At 57.4% G+C, this 12,688-nt stretch overlaps 1 protein-coding gene across 2 annotated transcripts in view; it reads left to right on the top strand.

Annotated features, from left to right (window-relative positions):
* GSE1 (Gse1 coiled-coil protein) overlaps positions 1-12,688 on the top strand; it is a 314,913-nt gene that overhangs the window by 96,769 nt on the left and 205,456 nt on the right. Inside the window, exon 1 of one of the 2 annotated variants that reach the window (XM_030924371.1) lies at positions 2,882-3,252. The exons of the other annotated variant lie outside the window; for it this stretch is intronic. Within the exon in view, the coding sequence (XP_030780231.1) occupies positions 3,210-3,252 (43 nt within the window). The 5' untranslated portion in view covers positions 2,882-3,209. Of the gene's footprint in view, positions 1-2,881; positions 3,253-12,688 lie in introns of those variants that run through there. 2 annotated transcript variants of the gene reach the window in all.

Raw genomic sequence — 12,688 nt, 5'->3', positions numbered from 1 at the left:
TGAAACACCAAGTGTGTTCAAGGTCAAATGGGCTGGCCTGGAGAAGGCCTTGAGTCCCTGATCCATCCAGCAGCCCTTCTCAGCCGTAGCTGCACCTTGGAACCACCCGGGGTGCTTTGAGACACACTGGGCCCCTCCTCCAGATTCTGATACAGCTGCTCACGGGTGGGGCACAGCCTAGTATTTTTTCTTTTTTTTTTTTCTTTTTTTTTTGAGACGGAGTCTTGCTCTGTCACCCAGGCTGGAGTGCAGTGGTGCAATCTTGGCTTACGCAAGCTCCGCCTCCTGGGTTCACGCCATTCTCCTGCCTCAGCCTCCCGTGTAGCTGGGACTACAGGCGCCCGCCACTGCACCCGGCTAATTTTTTGTATTTTTAGTAGAGACGGGGTTTCACCGTGTTAGCCAGGATGGTCTCGATCTTCTGACCTCGTGATCCTCTGATCTCGGCCTCCCAAAGTGCTGGGATTACAGGTGTGAGCCACTGCGCCTGGCCTGTTTTCTTAAACTCCCCAAATTGTCCTGTCCAGCAGGGGTGACCGCCAGGGCTTACCCTCGAGGGAGGGACGCTGGACGATTTGGCCTTGGAAACCACATTATATTGCTAATCTCCTAGACAATGGGAAGAAAGCACTTGGTAAAATGCAAGGTAGTTCATGTAAAGCCCAAAACTGTTTCAAACATAAACTGACAAGCAGAAAGTGGGGGAGTTCACTTGTTAGGGTTAGGGTGAATGAGGCCTCAGCTGCTCCAAGCTGGGCAGGAGCCGGCAGTGACCTCTCATTGCCCGAGCTAATGTCACTTCCAAGACTTGAAGAGATTGGGGGCGTGGGAGGCCAGGGCGGAGCACCCATGCGCAGACACGGTCCTGTGATCTTGCACTTCAAGGAGGATGTTTACAGGCCAAGGAACGTCCCATAACCAGGGACAGCAATGGAGAAGGAGCTGAGGAAGCCAGGGTAGGGGTGGGGAGAGTCTGCTGGAGCAGCTCAGACCCAGGGGACCGTGAGAGTGGGCTGCAAACAAGGACGTGAAGTCTGATGACAGATGGGAAAGGGCTTGGCCCAGTGGGGTAGAAGTTAAGAGATTTCAGCTCAACCCAGGAAGCAATTGTAACAGTCACAGGCTGACGGCAGCCAGCCGGGTGGGAAGGAGGGAGCTCCCGAGTGGGAAGGAGACCCAGGGGCCGTGTCTCCCTGCACCCTTAGGGAACACCTGCTTCAGGCAAGCCCCGAGCTGGGCACAGTGGAGGACAGTTCCTGAAGGGCCTTTGCCTGGTGGGGGATTGGCTCACCCTGGGTTTCTCAACCTTGGGACTGTTGACATTTGGGCTTGGCTGATTCCTTGGTGTGGGGGTTGTTCTGTCCGCTGCAGGGTGTTGAGAAACATCCCTGGCCTCGACCCACCAGGTGCCAGCAGCGCTGTGACCCCCAGTTGTGTCAATCAAAAGTCTGCAGACAGTGGTTGCTCACTATGCCCTGGGGACAAAGCCCCCTCCCCGCTTTGAGAGCCACTGGTTTGGAACAAAGGATCTCTACCTTGGCTGTGCATTGGAACCCCAGGGAGCTTTAGAAAATACCAGTGGCTGGGTCCATGCCCAGAGGTGTGATGTCATTGGTCTGGGGGCAGGCCCAGGCGAGGGGGAATGTGGTTTAAAAGCACCCAGGTGGTTCTCATCTGTTGTGAGGGGTTCGAGACCCCCTGGTGTACATGGTTGTTTCTCAAACTTGACTTGTCATAAGAATCGCCTGGGTAGTGGCTCAAAGGAAAGCCCCCACCCCTTTAATTAGGATCACCTGGAATTTTCAGGCTGCAGTCGGAGGGCTGGGATAGCCATAATCCCTGTGCTGCCTGAAGCTCCAGTATTCTGAGCTAAGAGGCCTCGCCAGCCAGCCTCACTGGACCTCCTGCAGCTCCCCTCTTCCATCCCAGCGGCTGGGCCTCCTCTTCCCCTCCCCATCTCCCCTCCCCGCGGACCTTCTCCCAGCCCTCACCCCTCCCCAGCTCCTGAGAGCAGCAGGCAGCCCTGCCCCTCCTTCCTGCTCTCCTCCCAGCCCATGGCTCTCAGCGCAGCTTGATTTAGTAGGCGGTGGAGGAGAAAGGCAGCTTGAAGAGTCACTTAGAGCCTCGGTGCTCACAGCACTTATCTGGAAAGGAGAGGCCAGCGGGCCCCGGGGGAGTGGGGTGCGAGGCTGAGCACATCTCCCCACAGGGGCAGGGAGGCTGTGCTCGCAGGGCTGTGTGCACCAAAGCTACACACACCTTCTGCCCCCAGCACCCAGTCTCGGGTCTGCCCCTCCTTGCCAGAGCACAAGGTGTCAGGAGGTCCCCTGCAGTCGCCTCCTGGGGGATGGGCTCAGCTCCTTAAAGCCCTAGGTCAGGGAGCTCAGAGACTGGGTTAGAAGCGATGTCAGGTCGTCTGGTAGGGAGGTGTCCTGTGGCTGCCACCTGGCTTTTGCTGGGCAGGAGGGGGCCCTCCACCCTCCCTACCCTCAGGCTTTTGGTTGTTTGCCTGCCCTCCTCTCCTGGTGCCTGTCCTCCTTCTCCCCCTCCTCCCTGATGAAAAATACAAAGAAAAATGCGCCAGTGCCCAGGTCTGGGGAGCCCCAGCCCCGGGGATGGAGAAATGAAAAGCGGCCCCAATTAGAGGCTTTGGTTCTGCAAACTTGATGCTCGGCACTTGAACTGTCACGGCGGAGCCTTAATTAGCAGCGGCGGGGGAGAGGTCAGGAACAACTCAGCAGTCTTGACAAGCGCGTTATCAAGTGCAGGGGAGCGGGGGCTGCCCGGGGAGCGCGGGCGGGGGAGGGCGGCGGGGGCGCCGCGGCGCGGGAGGGAGGCGGGAGGCGGGAGGCGGCGCCGGCCGGGCGGGGGACGAGGTGGTGGCTGCAAGGCGGCCGCGCGGCCACGGCTGGCGGTGCGTGAAGCCGGGGGCGCGGGGCCGGGGGGCGGCGTGAGCGGCTGCGGGGTCCCCAGGCGCCCCGGCCCCTCCCCGGGCTCCGCGCCGCGGGCAGGGCGCACCGCGCAGGGACGCCCCGGCTGCTCCGTGCCCCCCACCCCCGCAGAATCCCGGGGCTCCATCCCCGTCTCCGCCCCCTCCGGGCCCGTCCTCTGCCGCCCCGTGACGCCCCTACTGCTCGCCTCTGCCGCAGGCCATGCTGGGCAGCCCCTCCTAGAGTCCCCGGGTCCGGCGGCCCCGGGGCCGGCGCAGGATGCTGGGCATGAAGACCTGGTCATCTCTGCTCCAGAACCTCAGTAAGTGCCCAGCTCACCGCCCCGTGGACGGGAGGGTGGGGGTTCCGGGGTGGAACTTTCTGGGGCGCGCCACCCACCCGGGGCTGGGACTTGGCCCCACACTCACCCCATCTCGCTCTCCAGCCCCATCACCTTCAGGCCACGCACGTGCTCCCCAGCGCCGCCTCCTCATGCTGTCAACTCAGAAGAGAAGCCCTGGGTTGGCTTCCTCAGGTAGAAAACCGTTGAACCCCGCGGTCTGGCGGCGCCTGGGCCGCTTCTAGGCAGGCGGGGGAGGCTGCCCTCAGACCCCGTGTAGGAAAGTGGCCGGCGGGTACCGGGCTTGCTGTACCGCAGGGCTCTGCCTTAGACTGGCCATGGGGCTCCTGGAGGTGGGTGCAACCCAGGCAGGGCCTCTCGTGCCTGCAGTGACCCGGGAGGTGGGAAATGGGGCTGTGTGTGTGGACTTCGCGCCCTCTTGCTTGCTCAGGTGGGACCTGGGGTGGGTTGTGGGGCTGGAACTCTCAACCTACCCCTCCCCAAACTGCCCGATCACCTCCCTTGCCCCATCAGCTCCCTGGGGAGGAGAGCTCCTGGCATGAAGGCCTTGTATTACTGGCGCAGTTAGGCAGCGAGAGGGTAAGAGTCACAGAGCCCGCTGAGGGTGGGTAGCGCCATGAGTCCCATCAGAGAGAGGGTGAGCGAGACTCTGAGGCCCGGGGCAGTGGCGCAAGGTGAGGGCAGTAAAGCTGGCGGTGGGCCACTGAGGTCCTCGGGCTGAGAGGTGGCTGGGGTGAAGAACGGAGAGAAGCCTTCAATGAACAGCAACCCTGGCTACCAAGGTCCCTTCGGGGGGGCTCCAGTGACAGAGAATGGGCGGGGATGCTGGTCTCAGGACTGCTCCTTCCCATCCTGACCTTCAGGCACCTCACCTGCAGGCCTTTTCTTCCAGGTGAGCCAAGCCAGCAGCAGGGGGACGACGCCACCCCCCATGCCTGGCCCCTCCTGGCTGCCTTGCCGGCCGGCCCACCCCTCCTCTCTCTCTGTGCACCTCTCTGCCTGTTTGAACTGCAGCTTTTAAAGCTTTTTGCCTTTTGAAAACTCAGGGGGGAGAAAGAGTCATTTGTGGAGAGGTCGCGAACGGTTGATGATTATAGTCCAGTGGGTAGAAAGAGCTTAAAACAAATCCCTGTCCATCAGATGTCGGCTTAGGCGGTTTCCAGCGCTCTCCTGGGGGGCCGGGGTGGGGGGCAGCCGCTTAGAGAAAAGGGGAGGCTTTTTTCCTTGAAGCTAAGTGAACCTGCAAAACTCTCTTCTTATTTGGGTGTTTGATCCCTGCTCCGCTCTGCCTGGCTTCCTCTGATCGCCCTTCCTCTGGGTGCCCGGCTGGTGGAGGAGGGCCTCGACAGCCCCTAGACGGCCCCTCGCCAGCTGTGTGACCTTGGCCCGGTCATGCGGTGTCTGGGAGTCTCCGTTTTCCCCCAGGGGTGATGGTCATGCGGGTTGCACAGGGTACTCACGAAGCCTCGGGAATGTGCCACCATCTCCCAGGCGGAGGGTGTACTTGGCTTGCAGGGTGTGGTGGTTGGATTCTTGGCTGCTCCCCCTCTGCCACACCGACTCCCCTGTCCCGGTGCAGAGGCTGCCTGCCTGGAGCTGGAAGGGCTCTCATTTTGTTTCCATAGCCCAGCTAGTGGGGCCGGGAGGAGCATGGCGGCTGGAGAGGCCTGTGTTAAGTGCTGGGTTGACTGCCCGCAGGGGCTGGTAGGGGCCCCTTATGGATAGAATGGGCCCTCCTTATGTCCTTTACCTGTGGTCACACCTCAGTCCTCATGGCAGCGTCTGGGGGAGGGCACTGGCTTCATGCCCTCTCATTTTTGCAGGTGAGGAAACAGCATGCTCATTTTTCAGGGTCACACAGCTAGTGAGGTGCGGAGGGAAGAGGCTCATGGGAGCCTGGGCAGTCCCACTCAGGGCACGCTCCCAGCCAGCCATCTGTGGCTGCTGGCATCTCTTCCTTCAGTGCCAGAAAGACCCGGTCACTCTGATATCCAGGAGTCTGGGACGGCCCCTGGTTCCCGGCAGCATGCAGCAGTTGGGTGGGAATCCTGGGCTCCTCCGTCGGCTGCCCCCTGCCCACCTGGAGCTCATGCCTCCCCAGCTCTTCTGCCAGCCGAATCTCACGCTGCTTCTGTGCTATGCTCTGGCCCTTCCCATCTCTGCTTGGTGCCTGGGGTGTAAAGGAAGCATGTAATAGATCCATGAAGAGCACCAGACCTGGGCTCCCATCTGGGTTCTCCTTCATTACTGCTGTGTGACTTGGGGCAAGTGACCTCACCTCTCTGTGCCACATTCTCCCATTCGTTCCATGGGGATGGCAGGACTGCCCTGCTAAGGGTAAGTGCATCAGTCCAGTTAATGACTGCATACTGTCAGTGTCATAAATGTCAGCTGCTATTTTTTCTTCCACCTGAAAATTCCTTCCTGCTTTTCCCTACCGTCTCCCCATACATCAAGGCCTAGCTTAAATGCCACCTCCTCCAAGAAGCCTTCCAGATTCCACCCAGCCATAAGTCATCTCTCCTGCCTCCTTATGGTCTATGTTGTTTTTCTCAGTGGAATTTATACATTTGTACCTATTTTCTCTCCCTATCAGACAGATGTTCCTCAAGGGAAGATCCTTTACATTCTCATCTCAGAATCTTCCAAGCTGCTGAGTATGTAGTAGGTGCCCAATAAATGTTTGTCAGATGAATAGACAGTAACCATTTTTCCTGCCAAACCAATGAGTGGCTCCACTTCCCAGCTATTCAGTGAGCACTTTGTTCTAATGATTAGTGGAGTCACATCCGAAGTCTGTGTGTACTTTGGGATGCCTTAAAATTGTTTCCAAGTCCCGTGGGTGGATGAGCTCATTGGCAGGGGTGTGGACCCAGCCTAAGAGCTTAGCTTTTCCTTTGGGGCCCAGAGGGCAGGTTCACATCTCAGTGACAGCAGCCAGCTGTGGGAATGTGAGAACACGGGCACTTTGGGTGGAACACGTGGTCAGTGTTGAAAGGACACGGGGTGGATGATCCTCAAAGCCAGGTCATGGTAACCTGGCTGCCTGCCAGCTGACCTGCTCTGCCAGGGCCCAGGCTCTGGTAGCCAGGAGTTGCTCTCATTGTGCTTTGAAATTAAGGGCTATGGAGCAGCTGCCACGCAGGGGTGGTGATGTGATTACTCCCTGAGCAGGAGTGGCCCCAGGACCTCCTGGGGAGCGGGCAGGGCTGTGTGAACCCTGGGAACCCCTGCCATGGCTGCCAGCGACCGTGGGCCCAGGCCAGGCTCTGCCCCTGAGATTCCATGGCCTCAGAGGGGCCCTGCTGGCACACACTGGCAACTGAGCTCATGGGTCCTGAGGAGTTAGCAGCCCTGGGAGGTGAGGATGGCATTTGGGTGCCTTATAGATAGGGCCAGGTGGCCACATGGGCCTTTGGCATTCTCGAAGACTCACTGCAGGTGGCAATGACGGTGGTATCATTTGTGCTTTTGTCTTCCAGTAAGGAAAGTGTGCAGAGTGTTTCCAGGTTTGCAAATTAAATATATAGAAAGGGAGGAAGATGGCTGGGTACAGTGGCTCATACCTATAATCCCAGCACTTTGGGAGGCCAGGGCAGGCAGATCACTTGAGGTCAGGAGTTTGAGACCAGCCTGGCCAACATGGCGAAGCCTCATCTCTACTGAAAATACAAAAATTAGCCAGGCGTGGTGGCAGGCGCCTATAATCCCAGCTACTTGAGAGGGTGAGGCAGGAGAATCACCTGAACCCCAGAGGCGGAGGTTGTAGTGAGCTGAGATAGCGCCACTGCACTCCAGCCTGGGCAACTCTGTCTTAAAAATAAATAAATAAAAAGGAAGAGGCCAGGCAGGAAGTGGGGCAGGGTGGGCGGTAGATGGCCTGGACTCTAGCCTCCAGCAGCCGGGTGAGTATGCAGACCCCTGCTGGATGGTGCGGGCACCCGCGTCTTCACCCTTGTCCGGCTAACAGTAAGGAGTGAGGGTCCGGAGCCAGCCAGCCTGGGTTCGCATCCTGCTGCTGCCTCTTATGGGCTGTGTGCAAGACACTTGGCCTCTCTGTGCCTCAGTTTCCTCATCTCTGTCTTGTTCTAGTCAGCTATTGCTATGTAACAAACTATCCCAAGACATTGGCATAAAACAAGAACAAAAATTTTGTTTGCTCGTGAATCTGGGGGTGCAGCTAGCAGCTCTCACCTGGGGTCTCATGTTGTTGTATTAGACAGGGGCTGGGTTGGGAGCATCTTGCCGATTCTGTACTTGTGCCTGCTGTTTGGGCTGGGAAGACTCAAATGGGTGGGGTGAGAATGCTGGGTTGGTCTCATCCCCCTGTCTCTCAACGTGGTGGCTTTAGCTGGACATCTTACTTGGCTCCCAGAGCCAGTGTCCCAAGAGAGGCCCGCAGAAGCTGTGTGACCTTCCCTGACCCAGCCACAGGGGTCACGCAGCATCACTTCTACAGAGGCAGCCTCCAAAACTGCCCAGGTTCAAGGGGAAGGTACGGAGATACCCCCTCCAGATGGGAAGAGTGTCAAAGAATTTGTGGACGTTTTTCAGGACCGCCACATACCTGCTGGGGGTGTTGGAGTTGACGGTTGATTTGTGTAAGGCACGCTTACAACATAGGGAGTATTTAGTGAATGTCAGCACATCTCTGAGCTGGGACCTGAGACATTGTCTGCATCGAAAGCTACACAGAGGGACAGAAGAGAATGGGGCTTGGGAGGGGTCGGGGTTGCAGACTCACCGTCTCTCATGCCAGTGAGGACTCCTTCTCTGCCCATCCCTCACTCTGTCCCTGGAGTGACTCCCTGGCCTCCTCCCAAGAGCCACGGCCCACCTCGAAAGCCTTGCTGGAGGTCCTGATGGGCGATTGATTCCCACCTGTTGGGTCTCAGGTGTTTCTGTGCTTGAGGTTCCCTGAACCACAAGAGGGTGGGAAAGCCCTAAAGGAACAGGGAATATTCCAGAACCGTGGGCAAGGTACAAAACTCTCAGAGCCTCAGCCTCCCTAACTCCTTGAAGGGCTGGACCAGCTTCTTGTAGGGCCCTTTCCTTTTTTTGTGTTTTCTGAGATGGGGTCTCACTCTATCACTCAGGCTGGAGTACAGTGATGCAATCTTGACTCACTGCAACCTCCACCTCCTGGGTTCAAGTGATTCTCCTGCCTCAGCCTCCTGAGTAGCTGACATTACAGGTGTGTGCCATCATGCCCAGCTAATTTTCGTATTCTTAGCAGAGACAGGGTTTTCACCATGTTGGCCAGGCTGATCTTGAATTCCTGACCTCATGTGATCCACCCCCTTGACCTCCCAAAGTGCTGGGATTACGGGTGTGAGACACCACACCCAGCCCTCGCAGGGCCCTTCTGTGCCTGTGCCACCCAGAGACGTCATCTTGGAGAGCTTTGAGAGCCAGAAGGTCATGTCCCTCCCCTCCCTGCCTGGAGCCACACAGAACAGATGTTGGCAAGAGTGGCTGCCTTTCCCCATCTACTGATGTCTAAGAGTATGAGCTGGAAGAAGAATAGCTAATCTTAGTGTGCTGGGGGTGTCAACCATCTACACTGAGTTGAATAGAGCCACGCCCAAAATTCACGTCCACCAGGAACCTCAGAATGTGACCTTATTTGGAAATAGTTTCTTTGCAGGTGTAATTAGTTAAGCCTCTTGAGCTAAAATCATCCTGTATTAAAGTGGGCCCATGGCTGGGCATGGTGACTCACGCCTGTAATCCCAGCAGTTTGGGAGGCCGAGGCAGGTGGATCACCTGAGGTCAGGAGTTCAAGACCAGCCTGGCCAGTGTGGCGAAATCCCATCTCTACTAAAAATACAAAAAGTTAGCTGGGTGTGGTAGCAGGGGCCTGTAATCCCAGCTACTCAGGAGGCTGAGGCAGGAGAATCGCTTGAACCTGGAAGGCGGAGGTTGCAGTGAGCCGAGATCGTGCCATTGTACTACAGTCTGCACAAGAGCAAAACTCTGTCTTAAAAAAAAAAAAAAAAAAGCCGGGCACGGTGGCTCAAGCCTGTAATCCCAGCACTTTGGGAGGCCGAGACGGGCGGATCACGAGGTCAGGAGATCGAGACCATCCTGGCTAACACGGTGAAACCCCGTCTCTACTAAAAATACAAAAAAAAAACTAGCCGGGCGAGGTGGCGGGCGCCTGTAGTCCCAGCTACTCGGGAGGCTGAGGCAGGAGAATGGCGGGAACCCGGGAGGTGGAGCTTGCAGTGAGCTGAGATCTGGCCACTGCACTCCAGCCTGGGCAACAGAGCGAGACTCCGTCTCAAAAAAAAAAAAAAAAAGTGGGCCCGAAATTCAGTGGCAGGGACCCTTATGAGAGACAGATGAGGAGAAAACACAGACACAGGGGCGGCCACGTGAAGATGGAGGCAGAGATGGGAGTGGTGGGGCCACAAGCAAGGATGCGCTGGTGCCCACCAGATGCTGGAAGGGGCAGGAAGGACCCACCTGAAGAGCCTCTTGCAGGAGCGGGGTTGGACATCTGGCCACTGGGACTGTGAGGGAGGGCATTTCTTTGTTTTTAGTCAGCCAGTTTGTGGCCATTTGTTAAGGTAACGCCAGGACACAGGCATCACCTTTTCCCTACCTTACATATTTTAAAAATGTGCAATGGTTAAAAATTCTGTCTAACATTCCTTATGGACTCTGAGGCCCCCAGTACTGTGGGGCATAGCTTCGGGGACCTGGGTCCTGCTGCTCCCTGAGGCTGGGAAGTCACTTCCCTCTCTGGTCCCCAGTTCAGGTGGGAGAAATCAGCTGGGCTGACTGGAGGAAGGTCATTTTCCAGTCTGAAATGCACCTTGCAAAAATCCAGCCTTTTTCCCAGCAGGTGCCCAAGCAGGTCACCTAACTACAGAGGATTAGGGACACCAAAAGTGGGAGGCAAGGTGGGAGGGGGAGCCAGGGCCCTGGGCCCATCAAAGTCCCCAACCAAGCATGAGGTGCGTGCCCCAGGACCCCCGTCCTCACTGTGATTCCCCACAGTGGCAACCATGGGTATGGAGGGCTGCTCCTGCTCACCCCAGGCCTGAGATGCCACCCCCTCCTCTGCCCAGAGGCCCCTCCCCGGGATGTGCTCACTCTGAGGGTGAGGGCAAAGCTCCAGGGTGCGGGAGCCCCCATCCATGTTCCGCTTTTTCTCACCTCCTACCCCTCTAGAAAGTCGGCAGCTCGAGCCAGCTGGGCTGTTCAGGCTGTGCCCACGGCACCCAGAACTTGCTGGAACAAGGAGGTGCCTGAATCCTTGGTTGAAGTGAGAGGGCACCTGGGGCCAGCCGGGGGGGTCTTCCCACTGACTTGGAGTGCCTCTGTGGGGCTTGGTGCCCCTCAGTGATCCTCCAGCCGCAGCCAGACTAAGCTCAGCACACCACTGGGCAGAGCTAGGGCTCAGGCCTGGAGAAGTCAGGGCTTGCCCGAGGCCCAGGATGCAGAGCTGGGATCCATGTCTCTTTCCCGAGTGATATGGCCACTTGGGTTCCCCTTCATGTCCGGCCACTGTACCTGGGATGCCCCATGTGTAGTTTCTTGGGTGCCCCTTGTTGGGGCGCTGAACTCATCTCCCTGGTAACCTGCACCTGATAGGGCCAGATTCCTTCCCAGGTTGCAGTGCGATTGCTCTGTGCCTCAAGGGAGCTCCGGGTCTGGGAGGGTTGTCTGGGTGCCCCAGGAAGGGGCTGCACCTTGCGGGGCTCTTCTGCAGGCGTGAGCAGGCGGGCTCGCAGCCATTGGGCTGCCCAGGAGAGCCAGCCCCCGCCCCCTGCCCACTTCCCTTACCCCCACAGCTGCTGGGGTGGAGAAACGCTGTGACCCAGTCAGTGTTTCTTTTAATGAGCGGCGATTAAAACAGTGTAACCGTGGCGGTTTGGTAGCTTCTTTAGGAGGAAGCAGAGAGCCCAAACAGAATCTGAAAAAAATACAAAGATAAAATAAAACCCAGTGAATTTTTAATAGTGATTATCTCCTGAGACATAGCACGTTGCCATCTGGCAGACACGCGGCCCACTGAAGCTTGGTGCTGGTGGGGAGGGGGGCGCTGGGGGCTCCTGCTGCCACCCCAGAGCAGGAGCCTTCAGGCATTCCCTCCATGGACGCCTCTGTGGCATGTCCTTGAGCCCAGCCATGTCGGAGGTGCATGGCTCAGTCCTCCCCAATCTGCCCTGGGCACTCTCAACCCGACCCCTGCCCAGAGACACGCAGTCGCTGCTGACCTGAAGAAGAGGCTGGGCTCTCAGCATTTCTGGTGGGGGCAGGTCCCCAGCCCCAGGGGTAGCTGGTGGCAGGGATCTGCTGGTCCTAAGGCTACCTTATCTCCGTTGAGGATTTCGTAGCTCCAGCCTCATTTAGTCACAGTTTAAGCTGAAGATCGTAATGTTGGTTGCATGGTACCGTAGGCCAGGCTCATAGGCCTTTCAGCCCACATTTATTTCATTTTCTTTATTACTTGTTGAGACAAGGTTTCGCTCCGTCACCCAGGCTAGAGTACAGTGGTGAGACCATAGTTCACTGCAGCCTCCACTTCCCTGTCTCAGGTGGTCCTCCCACCTCAGCCTCCCAGAGTAGCTGAGACTACGGGCACGCCACCGTACCCAGCTAGTTTTTTGTGTGTTTTTTGTAGACCCAGGGTCTCACCATGTTGCCCAGACTGGTCTTGAACTCTTGGGCTTCAGCAATCCGCCCTACCGACGTGCAAGGATTACAGACGTGAGCCACTGCACCCAGCCCATTTATTTCTTAATTTACTTTTTGTGATGATCTCGCTGTGTTGCCCAGGGTGGAGTGCAGTGGTGTGATCCTAGCTCACTGCAGCCTTGAACTCCTGGGGCCCCAGTGACCTTCCCGCCTCAGCCTCCTGAGCAGCTGGGACTGCAGACACACACCATCGTACCTGGCTAAGCCCACGTTTGTTAAAGTAACCACTTGTGGCTGGAGCCTGTGGTGGCCCCTCATGGGAGAAACCTGATGAGTGTTTACACCTTTAGGCACCGCAACACCGTTGAGGTTTGGGGCCAGATACTTCCTTGTCCTGGGAGCTGTCCTGTGCTTTGTAGATTGACCTTGTCCTCTGCCCACGAGACGCCAGTAATACCGGTTGTCCCAGTGTGACAACTAGACACCTGCCCAAACATCGCCAGGTGTCTCCTGGGGGATCTCAGACCATGCAAAATGCCCCTGTTGAGAAATCCTTGTTTAAGGTAGGTGTATGTTTCCTGAGGCTGCCATAATAAATGACCATAAACTGGGTAGCCTAAAACCATAGGAATGTATTATTTGGTAGCTCTACAGACCAGGAGTCCGAAATCAAGGTGTGCGCAGGGCTGTGCTCCCTCTGGAGGCCCTGGGGGAGGGTCCTTCCTTCCTCTTCCAGCCTCTGGTAATT

The sequence above is a fragment of the Rhinopithecus roxellana genome, chromosome 20 (genome assembly GCF_007565055.1).
Source record: "Rhinopithecus roxellana isolate Shanxi Qingling chromosome 20, ASM756505v1, whole genome shotgun sequence".
NCBI classification, from domain to species: Eukaryota; Metazoa; Chordata; class Mammalia; order Primates; family Cercopithecidae; genus Rhinopithecus; species Rhinopithecus roxellana.
The sequence above is the reverse complement of the archived record's forward strand: the minus strand, read 5'-3'. Positions and strand labels throughout refer to the sequence as shown.